At 35.5% G+C, this 14,996-nt stretch overlaps 1 protein-coding gene across 1 annotated transcript in view; it reads left to right on the plus strand.

Moving 5' to 3' along the window:
• Window positions 1-14,996, plus strand: part of SLC22A2 (solute carrier family 22 member 2) — a 583,430-nt gene that overhangs the window by 170,978 nt on the left and 397,456 nt on the right. The window contains exon 4 of the mRNA XM_044072890.1: window positions 2,605-2,773. Within this exon, the coding sequence (XP_043928825.1) occupies window positions 2,605-2,773 (169 nt within the window). The remainder of the gene's footprint in view (window positions 1-2,604; window positions 2,774-14,996) is intronic.

A 14,996-nucleotide genomic window follows, 5' to 3' on the forward strand; every position in this document is an offset into this window, starting at 1 on the left:
CAGCATGTCCTGTTTATTTCAGTGCTGAGGTTCAAGTCTCTTGAGCGTGTAGCTCGATGGGATTTGGATGTTCTGAGGTGCAGCATGTCCATTAATTCCGGGTTGGACATGGCTTTATACGTCAGGCACAGATCGCCTCTGAACAAGCGGTATGCTACTGAGTAGAGCTGGAGTTTCTTTAACCGGGCAGCATATGGCATCTGTTTGAGCCCTTTGATCCTCTTGGTGAGGTACTTTTGGGGTCTTTCCATTTGCTGCAGGTGTCTGGTAAGGTACATCCCAAAAGGGGCATTGTACTCAATTATGGGCCTGATGATGATTTATTTCTGACGGTAAAGTTTGCTTTATTTAATCAGTTGTTGAAATAAGTATTCTTCAGTTTGACATCAAAATATTACTTTTTGGTCTCATCTCTGTAATGTGCATAGGAAACACAACTTACAAATTTGAAAAACATGCCATTATGTACATTATATATGAGCTAAAGCCTGTTATAATGCAATGGAGAAGCATTACATTTGTATCATTCTTACAAATACACAGATAAGATGCATGAGTACAAAATGCAAACTATCTGCATAAGCATAGACTCTGCAAACTATATACATAAGCATAGACTCTACACACTATGTACATAAGCATAGACTCTACAAACTATGTACATAAGCATAGACTCTACCAACTATCTACATAAGCATAGACTCTACAAACTATGTACATAAGCATAGACTCTACAAACTATGTACATAAGCATAGACTCTACAAACTATCTACATAAGCATAGACTCTACAAACTATGTACATAAGCATAGACTCTACCAACTATCTACATAAGCATAGACTCTACAAACTATGTACATAAGCATAGACTCTACAAACTATCTACATAAGCATAGACTCTACAAACTATCTACATAAGCATAGACTCTACCAACTATCTACATAAGCATAGACTCTACAAACTATCTACATAAGCATAGACTCTACAAACTATCTATATAAGCATAGACTCTACAAACTATCTACATAAGCATAGACTCTACAAACTATCTATATAAGCATAGACTCTACAAACTATGTACATAAGCATAGACTCTACAAACTATCTACATAAGCATAGACTCTACAAACTATCTATATAAGCATAGACTCTACAAACTATGTACATAAGCATAGACTCTAGTGTAGAAGCTGACAGACTGGTATCCCTAATGAGCCAGCAGCCAGGGATTCATGGGATGTTTTGTTAGAGAAACAGAGCTGTTTTAGCTTAACAATTACTTTTCCAGTCTAGGTAGGTTAAACGATGTGCAGATCAATAGCGCAAAAAAGCATTTCCTTTACAAGGATGCTGATGTGTTCTAGGTTTGTTGATCCGTTTAATTTTGTTTACCAGGTCCATGTCAGGTTACTGAAAGCAATATACTGAAAGTCATAATACTGATGAGAAAGCTTTCAGTTGTTCTATTGTACACCCCTGGAAGGGTGTTAATTGCACATTAACACACACCCTGGAGGGCATTATTGTGTTTAGAGAATGGGCTGTCTGTAAATTGTTGATTTTTACTTGCTTATTTATTTTTTTAAGCACTGTATTATTTTTTTACATATTTTAATGTAAACTAGTTGCTAATGTTTTAAACTTGCTGTTGTATATGCTAATGGAATTGAAGGAAGCTTTTTACATCAAAAATACATAAAATAAATAATATAGTGCTTAACAAATAAATAAGTAAAACACAACAATTTTGCATAGAACCCATTATCTCTCTCTCTCTCTCTTGCACACATACACAGTCTCTTCTGCTTTCCCACACACACACAGACACAGTCTCCTCTGCTTTTATGCACACATTCACTCACACAAGGATGGTCTCACTCTTTCTCAGTCTCTAACACATAGTCTCTGCAGCTTTCATACAGGTATTCAGTCACACAACATCGCCCTCACTCTCACTCTCTCTCCAACTCTGTCGATCACACACACACACACACACACACACACACACACACACACACACACACACACACACACACACACACACACACACACACAGTCACTCTCTCTTTTTATTACATTTTATCCTAGCTAAGCAGCAGAACAGCTGCTTAACAAGCGTAAAATAATGGCGGACATTATTTTATTTTTATTGCAATCCTAGTTCCACGGCAGCTTGATATGCTGCCGTGAAGCAGCGGACTCATTTGTCAGCCGGCATTACTTGAACATTAATACCCTGTTGAACAGTCAGTGTGTTGATGTACAGTTTGCCCATTCTCTAAAAAAGTATTAAATCATCAAGGATGGGACAGCTCATCCAATGAATAGCTGTATCATGAATAATTTAGAAGCAGTGATGGATGCAAGATTGGACATGGGGGGATAGCAGATACTGTTTAGCATGAAATACATTCAGAAGCAAGTGACTAAAAACAAATAAAGAAAACGTCCAAAGATGTGAATCCATATGATTTGCATCATATAGCAACTTGAGTTAATATGCATTTTATAAATGTCAGTACTCCGTTTTAAATGAGTAAAAATATCTAAAGTGAAATAAATGAAATGCCTAACTAAAAGCCACTTTGAACTTCATTTTTCAGTGACAGAACTGGTTGGATCACATTACAGAAGAACTGTTGGTGCTCTTACCCAAATGGGATTTTCTTTTGGCCTTTTTGCTGTTCCAGCTGCTGCATATTTCATTCGGGAATGGCGATGGTTGCAATTTGCTTTTTCTGCTCCATATTTTTTCTTCTTACTGACCTATTGGTAAGGTTTGTTTGTTTGTTTGCTTACTTATTTATGTGTGCATGTATGTATTTATATTTGCTAACTAGGGTAGAACACTGATCCATACTGACCTATTTCTGATTCAACCCACAAAAGAAAATAAGGTGCAAATTATATACAAGCAATTTAAACATTAGTGGATTTTGGGGTGGCATTCAGGATCCGGACTTCGCAGATACGTAGTGGTTATCTACAAAGAGTGCCACTTTAAATATATGCAGATAAGCTAAGCACAGGCTATTTGAGCTGAACAAGGAAAAGCAAAGGCATTTTGAAAAACATGCCTAATTAAGGCAAAAGTGTAAAGTGACTAAAGTTAAGCATTAAGTATATACAAAGTAGTATGTGAAAGCCATAGACATTGTATTACTTTGTATGTATTCAGATATTGCAGAATAATGTGGCTTTGTACAGTCATGCTTGAAAGATTTAAGACAAGTGACAGGCTATACAGCTTTTATTATTAATATGTTTTAAAGTTTAAGAGGTTTAAAATATTTTATATAGGGGTGTCCTTATGTGGACAGTCCACAAACACCAGCACAAAAGATAAATCCACAAACACAATCCAAACACTTTACTAGCAGTCTTTATTTTTGATCTGGTACCTTGGCCTTTCGCCTTCAAAGGATCATAAAAATGTATATAATATCAGAAGTATATATACACACACACTCACATTAAGTGATAGTAATTAACACAGGCATCTGATAACAATTAATTAATCAAATGTTAATGTGATCACAGTTTTAAAGTGACATTTGCATTCAATTAAAAGGAAAAGCAATATAATATAATATAATACACCACAAAACAAATATTAAACTAAATACATAATAATAATATTATTATACTAATAATTGTTATGATGTAATTTAAATACTTAACTCCAAATTAAGTCCATAAGGCTTCAAAATTTTAAATTTTAGAATCATTTTGGTCTCCAATTCAAGTAATTTTTGAATATAATTTCCCCCACATCCAACAAAAAATGGTTTACCCAAAATACAAAATCTCAAACTATTTGGGCAACCATCATGTTTGTCAAGAAAATGTTTAGCCACAGGGCTAATTTCATTCTGATTTCTAATATCTTTTAAATGCTCTAGGATACGAATTCAAACCATCCTTTTAGTTTGCCCTATGTACCACATATCTACACACGAACATCCTAAAATATATACTACTCCTACCGATCTACAATTAAAGTAGAATCTCGGAGTAAAAGGAATGCCATTGATTCTATTTATATTGGTGACCCTCTCACAAAGGCTACAGTGACCACAAGGATGTGTACCCAACGGAAGGTTAGACTTTTCATCCCCTTTCAAAAATTTATAATGCAATAACTCCTTTAAATTTTTCCCCCTCTTAAAGGAAAAAGTTATGTGTTTAGGAAAAAGATGACCTATATTCTCATCCTCACTAATTATATACCAATATTTCCTCACCAACTTAACATATTCATCAGATACAGGGGAGAATTTAGTAACAAAAAATAATCTTTCCTCTTTGTTACATTCTCTACTATTGGATGCTTTGAATTTAGATCTATCCAAGATACTCCTAGTACTTTGATGTTCATAAGAATTGTCTATCCCAAGCAACCTATTTTTGCATTTTTACAAATGATCTTTATCATAACCCCTCTTAATCAACCTCAATTCAACATTATTTAATTCATCATACCTTTCCATCTCATCGCTGGTATGGTCAAAAATTCTTTTAAATTCACCTGAGGGTAGTGAATGCACCAAGTGCCCAGGATGCATGCTACTTGCATGCAGGAACATATTAACAGAGGTATCTTTCCTAAATGGCCTATAGCCAATATATTCCTCATTGTGATAAAGCATTACATCTAAGAAATTTATACTTTCCCTATTATACTCATAAGAGAAGGTTAGTCCATGTTCATTATTATTCAGAGTGTCATAAAATTCAAAAAAATCACAAACATCACCCCTACAAATCAAAAAAAGATCATCAATGAACCGCTTATATAGTACAACATTATTTTTATAGAAGGAAGTGGGATAAATGTATTGCCTCTCAAAAAAACCCATATACATGATAGCATATGAGGGCGCAAAAGCAGCCCCCATAGCCGTTCCTTTTAGTTGCAAAAAGAATTAATTATTAAAACAAAAATAGTTGTGGGTAAGACAAAATTCAAGTATATTAACCAAAAAAGTAGTTCTAGGTCCATCACCCAGCATCTCCATCACTGCTTCCACCCCCCATCTTCTATTGATATTAGTATATAATGATTTTACATCAATTGTCACCCAATAGTAATCTTCACACCATTTCACCTGAGAGAGATTATTTAATAAATCCTGAGTATTAGAAATATGTGCTGTCACTTTACTAAGATGTTTTTTAAGGTGGAAATCCAGAAAAATGTTAACATTATACAAAAAAGAGCCTATTCCTGACACTATAGGCCTACCTGGGGGTTTATTTAAACATTTGTGCACTTTAGGTAAGGCATAAAAAATAGGTGTCAATGGTTTCTTAATAAACAATTTACAAACATCTTTATGACTAAAGAAACGAAGATGTTCCCCACGCTCTAACAAATTCAATAATTCGTTGTTAAATTCCATCACATGGTCCTTTTTTAGACGTTTATATTCCACCACATTATTTAGTAAATTATTCACCATCTCACAATAATCTAATTTTTGTGAAATGACCCAATTACCACCTTTATCTGCACACTTGAAAATGAATTCCCTTTTAATTTTTACCATGCTTTTAAGAGCCATCCATTCACTTTTATTCAAGTTGTGCTGTTTTTTGTTCTTATAGAACTTATCCATCATTAATGTCATTTCTTTAAACAGAACTTTAAAAAAAGCGGCAATAGCGGGTACCTTAATATTTGGTGTAAATTTACTCTCAGAAGTCAAATGTGGAAGTAACAGTTTCCCATAGCCTGTATGATAACATTCAACATTTTCTACATTTTCTATACTTTCTACATTCTCATCTTCACAAGTAAAATCAGCATTTTCATATTCATAAATAGATACATTTAGCAATTCATCATCATACTCAAGATTATTGTCATCCGATATCTTATTAACGGAATCAATGGCATAATTTTGAAAGTATACTTTCAAGTACAATTTTCTGACAAACATTTTTAATTCCATATATAAATCACCGAGTGAGGGAAAATAAGTAGGCACAAATTTGCTGCCTTTAAGCAGCACAGACTTCATATCATCATTAATAACCAAATTAGATAAATTAATCAAACATAATGTCCGTTCATCCTGTAAACTCACTTGTTCATTCCTTAAAGCGATTTCTGCCCTTTCTACCATTTCTTCCTCGACCTGATTTGTTGGTCTGAAAGGAATTGTCAGTTTGTAAGGAACTTGAAGTTCCATTTAGACCCTCAGTCTCCGCGTTACCATTTTTAATAGAATCAACAAAAGTCACATTTTTTGCTCCTGAAGTATTCACTTCTCATTCCCCTGAGGACGCTGAGGTGCTTCGTCGCTTCTGTGAACTCCTCCTGACCTTTGATCTACTGCGCGTGAACTCACGTTGCCATGGGAACAGGACACCAGTTTCGTAATCTTTCATGTTCCGTAAAAGTTTATTTCTTTTACGTAACAAGATATCAGTTTCTAATTTGGAGATTTTCTCATTAATTTTTGAGAATTGCATCCTAAAACAGGGTCCTTATGTGGACACCCTGTTGGTTACTTTAAAGAATGGTAAGTGGGAGATAGAAAACATTTAAAAAGGGGGGACAGAATGAAGGGGAGACATAGAAAGAATACATCAAGAAGATTGTGCTGGAAGAGGTGGGAGATTAGAGGCACTATGTTTTTGGCAGGGGATTTTTATATTTGAGAGAGTAGTGTGGGTGGGAAATAGGTAGGACGGTAAAGGAGAGAGGATAAGGGAATAATATGTGATGAGGGGTGGTGCCAGCAAGAGTCCTCAGCCCACACAACCTCAGATATTTCCACTGCCAGATGGTATAGCAGTGGAGGACCTCTGTATTGAGGGCTTAAGAGCCTATAGTGGTACGGGGTTTGGCACTAATCAGGACAGTGTGTCTTGAACACTTTGAAGAGAGGCTTTATCTGGATGAATCCATCTGCCCATGACCTACTCCAGCACTTTCTCAACCAAATCCTGATTTTTTTGAACAAATCCTGATGTCCTTACCAGGCTTCCATATACCAGGGTGCCTGTAGGACTGAGGCTACCGTCCCAACTCAGGAAGGACACCCCTGGATGGGCAGAGGGTGAATATTCCCTAACCTAGGATGTACATGCATGGGCTGATCATGAGGAATTTGAATTTGTCAAACAATGAACATAAATGGGACAGAAAAAGAGAGAAAAAAAGGGGGAGACAAAAGAGAAAGTACGTACAATAAATTCACACATCATGTTACTTAGCATTCAATTTCTTTTAAACATTTTTATTTTTATAAATCTTTATTGAAGTAAAATAGAATGCATGGGAAGTGCTTATGCATACATGGGACTACTGATTGGGAAAGTGCTCATGTGTAAATTGTAAGAATGATATGGAAATACTTATGCAAACTTGATGAAATGACATAATTGGGAATAAAGAGCATATTCCTATCAAATTTTAGGTGGTGGTTACATTTTGCAGTCTACTATACAAACATAAATGATCATATTTCTGCCTGATATGTATTTATTTGTAATAGTGTACTGAAAGCACCCTTTGTAAGTAATTACATTGTATAAATTCAGTTGAAGACAGCATATTTCTCTTACATATTAACATGTATTTTACATTTGGATGCAGCAGCGTACTGAATCCACTGCAGTGTTTCAGTTACCATCTTTTATAAATTATTTCTTTATATACATAAATGAAATTGGTTAATGACAGACTACTACAGTTATATACTTAAAATATTTTACACCTGGTTGTAGTAATGTACTGAATGTACAGTAGTGCTTCAGTCCTTTATAAATTACTACCTTTATATATATAGAAATGAAATCAGTTAAACACACAATACTATTTAATACTTTTACTACTTTATTCATACTTGCCAGTGGCTTCAACTAGCCTAGCTGTTCTCCTACCCTGCTGATACCTATTGTATTTGATTTCCATCTCAGCTAGAAAGAGAAGACTTGAGACAATTGTTCTTTACCTGTACTTCACCACTTTTTTCTTTAATATTACTAATATCACAAGTAGTAATAGGCAAAGCATTTCTTTCAGTGCTGTGCTTGCTTACTAATTTTCTTACTGTGCCAATCTTCCCTTTATTGCAAGTTATAAATAAATTATTACACTTTTGGTGAAATGGTGTTGTAAAATATTATGCTTTGCATGTAACAGTCTGTGAAACATGCTCAGGCAGAAGGTGTACATACACAGCAAAATGTAGCAATTTAAGAAAGTTTTCAGCTTCTTAGCCATACAAAAGTGTGCACTTTGATAGTTTTCTATCTAATAATTCTAAGCATATAAGAGGGTGATTTAAAAATCTATACAGAAGTAATACAACAGGCCATTTCTCAGTAAAGTATGTGCTGGTCATTCACTTGATACTGCAATGCCCGCCCTCCTACCCCAACCTCCACTCTGACTAAGGTGTGGTGCCTGACTAAGAATTGAAACCTCTTGTAGGTGCAGTTAATATTGTGGAAGAAATGACAGTCTTCTAAAATGACTACACTAATAAATATTTTTCTGGCCTACACAAACAGAATCCTTTCTTTACAAAAACTGCCTACATGTACTTTACCTACTACCTTAGGTAATGTCAATACCTAATATATATATATATATATATATATATATATATATATATATATATATATATATATACACACACACACACACACACACACACACACACACACACACACACACACACACACACACACACACACACATAATGGTACTTTTCCGTTATCGGGGCAACACTTGTAAAGAGTTGTTAGAATGTTAAAACGTGCTCGCAATGATTTCGCAGTGAATGTTTTGTATTGGAATACCTACAAAAGGCTTGCTCTCCCTTTGTGAGTGTTAGTAATCCCCCTCCCTTAAAGAATTGCACTTTATACGCTGTACTTTCTGTTTTTAAAGCGTAAATGCACACACTGTCAACAAACAGAGCACTAGCGGTTGCTTAGGTGGAGTTATTTTCACTTCTGAAAATGTAGCAGACAGCACATCCCAGTGCAAACTGGCCCGCAACGATGCCCTCAAGTGTTGCTGAATGAGTGTCACAGGAGTCTCACTGGAGCCTGCACTTGATTGTTTTAATTTGTAGCATGTCTTGACTGATAGGCAAAGAGTTGTCAGGGACACACTTCCATGAGAGGCAAGAAAATTGAAAATAGTGGCATGCAGATGGGACAGTGTGTCTAAAGCCCATGAGACCGCAGTTCTTAATGTTCCTCAGATTTTTTATTTATTTATTTTTTTTTGGCAGAAGAAAGCCTGACGTGAGCAGATGTTCCATTTCCATCATGCATAGAAAGCATTTTACGCAATTACATTACAACCCGTATTTTTTGCCTAAATTTGGGCTGGGACTTTTTCACTGACACTGCCATCACAGTTCCTTAACAGCAGTGATGATGTGTACACATTTTCTTTAACAGTATGTTGTAATATATACTTTTAAAGGTTTCCTGATTTTCACCTTAACATTTAGTTTTTTCTTCTGTTAAATCACTGAGAGGCCTGAAGTCAGTCAGTATACACCATCACACAATGACGTCATCAGTGCAGCACTCTTTACAAGTGTTGCCCCGGTAACGGAAAAGTACCCTAATTACATATATATATATATATATATATATATATATATATATATATATACATACATACATTTATATACATGAAAAATAGTTGTAAGTGTTCTACTGCAGACTAACATACACATTTATGTAGCTTATTATTTTATTCATACATATATCACATTTGCATGTATACAGACAATTATGCCATCACTTGAACATTCTTTTTATTTGTATAGATATGCAGTTCTGTGCACAGATATATTTATGCTTTCTTTTGTATTATTTTAATAACATTATAGATAAATATTTGCAGTTATGCATATTTCATCTAGCTAATATCTTCAGTTAAGCAAGCTTCTTATATTATATTTTTTAAACTTATGTTTAATATGACCAAAAAGAAGTAGTTAGTATAGAACTTTGTCCTTCTCAACACTACATCCTACATGTGGCAGCACTGGTGGCTAGAGATGACAGGTGGTCACCCAATTTCTGCCAGATGCCTGTCTTTTTCCATTCAGAACCATGCATACATGCCTGGATCTTGACCAATATCAACTCACTCAGAAGGCAGAGCATTATCAAAGTCACCTCATCCATTTAAGGGTGTAAAGAAGACATATCATTTTTTAAATTTTTTTAATTAAAAAATAAATTTTGTGGTATCCCCACAGCCAGTGGGCACCTCCCAGTTAGTGGACCCTAGGGAACTGCCTAGGTCGCCTAGTGCTGGATCCATCTCTGGGGGTATGAGATCCTGCCATTAAATTTGAGAACTGCATGCCACTTTCCTCAAGCTAACTCATAAATACAACTATGTTATCATCATCAGCAGTAGCAGAATTTGGGGTGCTGCTGCCTGGGGAGGGGGAGCTGCTGTGTGTGTGTGTGTGTGTGTGTGTGTGTGTGTGTGTGTGTGTGTGTGTGTGTAGGGCATTGATTAATTTCCCTGTCTAGGCCCCCATTTGACCAAGATCTGGCTCTGCATACCCCGTAACATGATAGTAACTTCAGGAAGTTACAATGCATCACAAAGTCAAGCACATGCTGACATTACACTTACACTTATACAGGAGGAAAACCCATACACTTCTAACATCAGTATCTCCAAACTCAGATGAACACTTTCAGGATGATGGCAGTAATTCAGAGGTAACAGTGTCTAGAGTGACACCTTTACAAAAGTGGGCCCGATAAAGAAATTATTCATAGCTACCCAAGGAAACATGTAAAGCACTGGCTTCCCAGTAACAAATGTGCCATGGCAATGTTAGAACTCAGAGCTGTCTATGGTTTGACACAATAGACCTGACCACACATTGCCGCAAATCAAGGAATATCAGTTCACATAATGTTGACATAGGTTCATAGGTTGGTACTAGGATATCAGCCCTAGGGCCTATACAAGCATATCCTACCAAAAACGGACCAGCACAATGGTACTCCGGCTAAAAAACATTTATTGATGAAAATTAGAAGTTAATACCAAGGCAAAAAATTTTTTAAGGCAAACCGGTTTCGGCTACACTAAGCCTTCTTCAGTGCTAAACCATAGATAATCAACTGTTAAGCAGCCCCTACATCCTGGTATTATATAAAAAATATTTAAAGGCATATTGCTCATAAATGAATTAATTGAATATATACACACATATCATCTACCAATTCTATTATATTTGTTTATATTATAAATCATTATAAATGATATTGTAAAAAATGACATGTGTACACATAATTAGATAAATATATCAACAATACGCATGAAAGGGCAGGCTGACATGTTATTCCATTTCATTTAATCCAGGTTTGAACAAAGCTCCTAACCTGGTAATCCATATAGATTCCATGTTGTTAAGTTTGTCATGCCAGCCTGCTTTAAAGTTTCTGTGCAATTGAATCTTGCCTATAATGATGAATTTGAAATGTGCAGTGGGATGGCTGATGGTGTGTTTGTATAAGGCATTAGACAAACGATGGTTTCTGATGGCACTAAGGTGTTCACTGATCCTCAGTTTAAATGGTCTGGACGTCTGACCAACATAAAAAGAAGAACAGGTGCATGTGGCTAGATATATGACCCAATAAGAACTACAATTTCCAAAAATATTAATCTGGTATACCTGAGATGTGTTTTTACTTGAAAATTCCTTAGTTCTAAGAATATGTTCACAAGCGCTGCAATGTCCACAAGGGAAACATCCCACCAAAGGGTCACCAAACAAAGTGGTTTGAACTGTTGTTGCTGGTGTATATCTTTTGTAGTGAGTAAAGTGAGACTGTATAGTGTGACCCCTGCAATATGAAAAGGCACATTTGTCTGGTAGAATGTCATTAAGTAGTTCATGAGCCTTTAAAATGTCCCAATGTCTGTTAATAATCTCCCTAAATCTAAATGTATTGTTACCGAATGTGGTTACAAATCTGATCGGCTGGACAGAATTGGATGTGTCATCATTCCTAGAATGTTGGTATTGTAATAGAGTAGAACGCGCCATCTCACTGGTCTGGTCAATAGTTTTGGAAATATGATGTCTGGAATATCCACGACTAACAAGCCTATTGGACAGATCTTGTACGCAAACTTGATGGTGTTCCTCTGATGAGCATATGCGTTTCATGCATAGAAATTGGGATTTGGGAATATTTCGGATGATGTGGCGGGGATGAAAACTGGATGCATGTAACAGCGTATTATATTGGGGGAACTTCCTATGTACCCGTGTAGCCAGTGCATGGTCTTCCTGTCTAGAGATTACTACATCCAAAAAAACAATCTCTTAATATTGTATGTTAAGAGTAAATTGTATGTCCCAAGGGTTGTTATTAAGGTACTTAACAAAATCAAACACTTGAGCCTTATCCCCACGCCACACCATCCAACAATCATCCAGCTATCTTCTCCAGATGTCCAAATTGTTGGTGACCCTTTGGTGCGATGTTTCCCTTGTGGACATTGCAGCGCTTGTGAACATATTCTTAAAACTAAGGAATTTTCACGTAAAAACACGTCTCAGGTATACCAGATTAATATTTTTAGAAATTGTAGTTCGGATTGGGTCATATATCTAGCCACATGCACCTGTTCTTCTTTTTATGTCGGTCACACGTCCAGACCATTTAAACTGAGGATCAGTGAACACCTTAGTGCCATCAGAAACCATCGTTTGTCTAATGCCTTATACAAACACACCATCAGCCATCCCACTGCACATTTCAAATTCATCATTATAGACAAGATTCAATTGCACAAAAACTTTAAAGCAGGCTGGCATGACAAACTTAACAACTTGGAATCTATATGGATTACCAGGTTAGGAACTTTGTTCAAACCTGGATTAAATGAAATGGAATAACATTTCAGCCTGCTCTTTCATGCGTATTGTTGATATATTTATCTAATTATGTGTACACATGTCATTTTTTACAATATCATTTATAATGATTTATAATATAAACAAATATAATATAATTGGTATATGATATGTGTGTATATATTCAATTAATTCATTCATGAGCAATATGCCTTTAAATATTTTTTATATAATACCAGGATGTAGGGGCTGCTTAACAGTTGATTATCTATGGTTTAGCACTGAAGAAGGCTTAGTATAGCCGAAACTGGTTTGCCTTAAAAAATTTTTTGCCTTGGTATTAACTTCTAATTTTCATCAATAAATGTTTTTTAGCCAGAGTACCATTGTGCTGGTCCATGTTTGGTAGGATTTAATGTTTTGGTTTGGACCGTGCACTCAGTCCCTCGTGCGTGTGTTTGGTTTTGTCTGACTGTTCGCTTTACACGCTGGGGACGCTTGGTATGTCGGCAACATTTTTTCTGCAGCTCCAACTCAACCAGGATTATTTGGTCTCTATGTGCTTTATTCTTTACAACATCGGGGATGGAATGCGGGCTTCCTATCTGCAATATCCATGAGTTGTTATTGCTTTGGGTCAGCTTTATTTGCTCTTGTTTAATCCCTATTTATTCTAGATATTGGGCCTACCCCGTGGACGGCTTCTTTTGGAATTGAATTAAGCAAAGGGATCTATATTTTTTGTGTTTATGCCAACATTTTCAACTCATTGTAGTCGTTTGCATTCTGTGGAGGTCCACTATCTATCGACTACCTTTTGGCACATACTAAGGTTCGAAGCCATTGAAATATATCCATCTAACAGGTACTGTGGACTTAACATAAACATTACCAGGATTTTTCAATTATTACATCGAAGGACATACTCTATCGCTTTTTTGGTTGCGGATTCAAGGACTATTCTTTGATTCTAACATTATCTGTCAAAGGACCCAGTTTTGGACTTATTTTTATATTTCTTTTCACAAGTGGGCTGATTTGGATAATTAGAAGGGACATTTCTTTTAGTAATGAATAAGTTTATTACCAATAACTACATCTATGGTGGTTCATGTATGGCCCTATAATTCAGTGTCTCATTTAACTAACTTATAATTGGCAGCTTTTATATCATATTAAGACAAATTTTTTCTGTTATTTAGTTATTCATGTGTGTTCAATTTAGCTACTAGCCCTGATTTTTTGACACTGTCGTGTTGATGCTCTTGGGAGACAGATTATAATACTGTTCTGGCATACAAGTCACATTAATATTTAGACCTATTTTTTATGTATGTGGCTTTATATGAAGGAAGATTTAGCCATATAATCCGGACTCAATTGTTATAATCTCACAATTCAGTTCTCTTATGCAATTGTTTTTGCCATTCTGTTTTTTTACTGACATAACATACCTTTGTGTATATCCTACAGTCATATGCATGTCTTTCCACTCTGGCTCTTGGCTTATTTATTTATTCAGGCTCTTTTTTCAGCCGATTTAATATTTATGATAACAATTGCTCAAACCATTTTTTGACCTAAGCATAGGTTTTTCTCAAAATGATAACATTATGATGCATATGATTCGGTACTGTTGATGCAATATTTGTGGAGTTTTTACTTCTTATTTTCAACCATTTTGTAAGTAGGTAACTTCATGCCCTTTTCTATATATATTGGCCTTACCAACATTTATCACCATTGACAGTATGGTGATTTTATTTTGAACATCCAAATTCTGAACATTATATGGGACGAATGTCCAGCAATATTATATATATACAGGTTTGGATGCATAAGTTGGTGTTTATCTTTTAATATATGGTAGTAGAGACGAATAGTCGGCTACTATATTTATATGTGACCAGTCATGGTTACACATGGGACAAAAAATATTTGTTGATCTATATAATAGTATGCCAATGATACATTATTCGTTGAACTTCAATTATCTGATTTAATAATAACAATACTGTAGTGAGACGAATTGTCAACTACTTTATAGTGTACCGCCATATTTTTCCTAATAATTCACATTGGCTATATATAGAGGAGCATCTTGGTTGAGCCAT

The sequence above is a fragment of the Protopterus annectens genome, chromosome 1.part0 (genome assembly GCF_019279795.1).
Source record: "Protopterus annectens isolate FY-2018-M chromosome 1.part0, PAN1.0, whole genome shotgun sequence".
Lineage (NCBI taxonomy): Eukaryota > Metazoa > Chordata > Ceratodontiformes > Protopteridae > Protopterus > Protopterus annectens.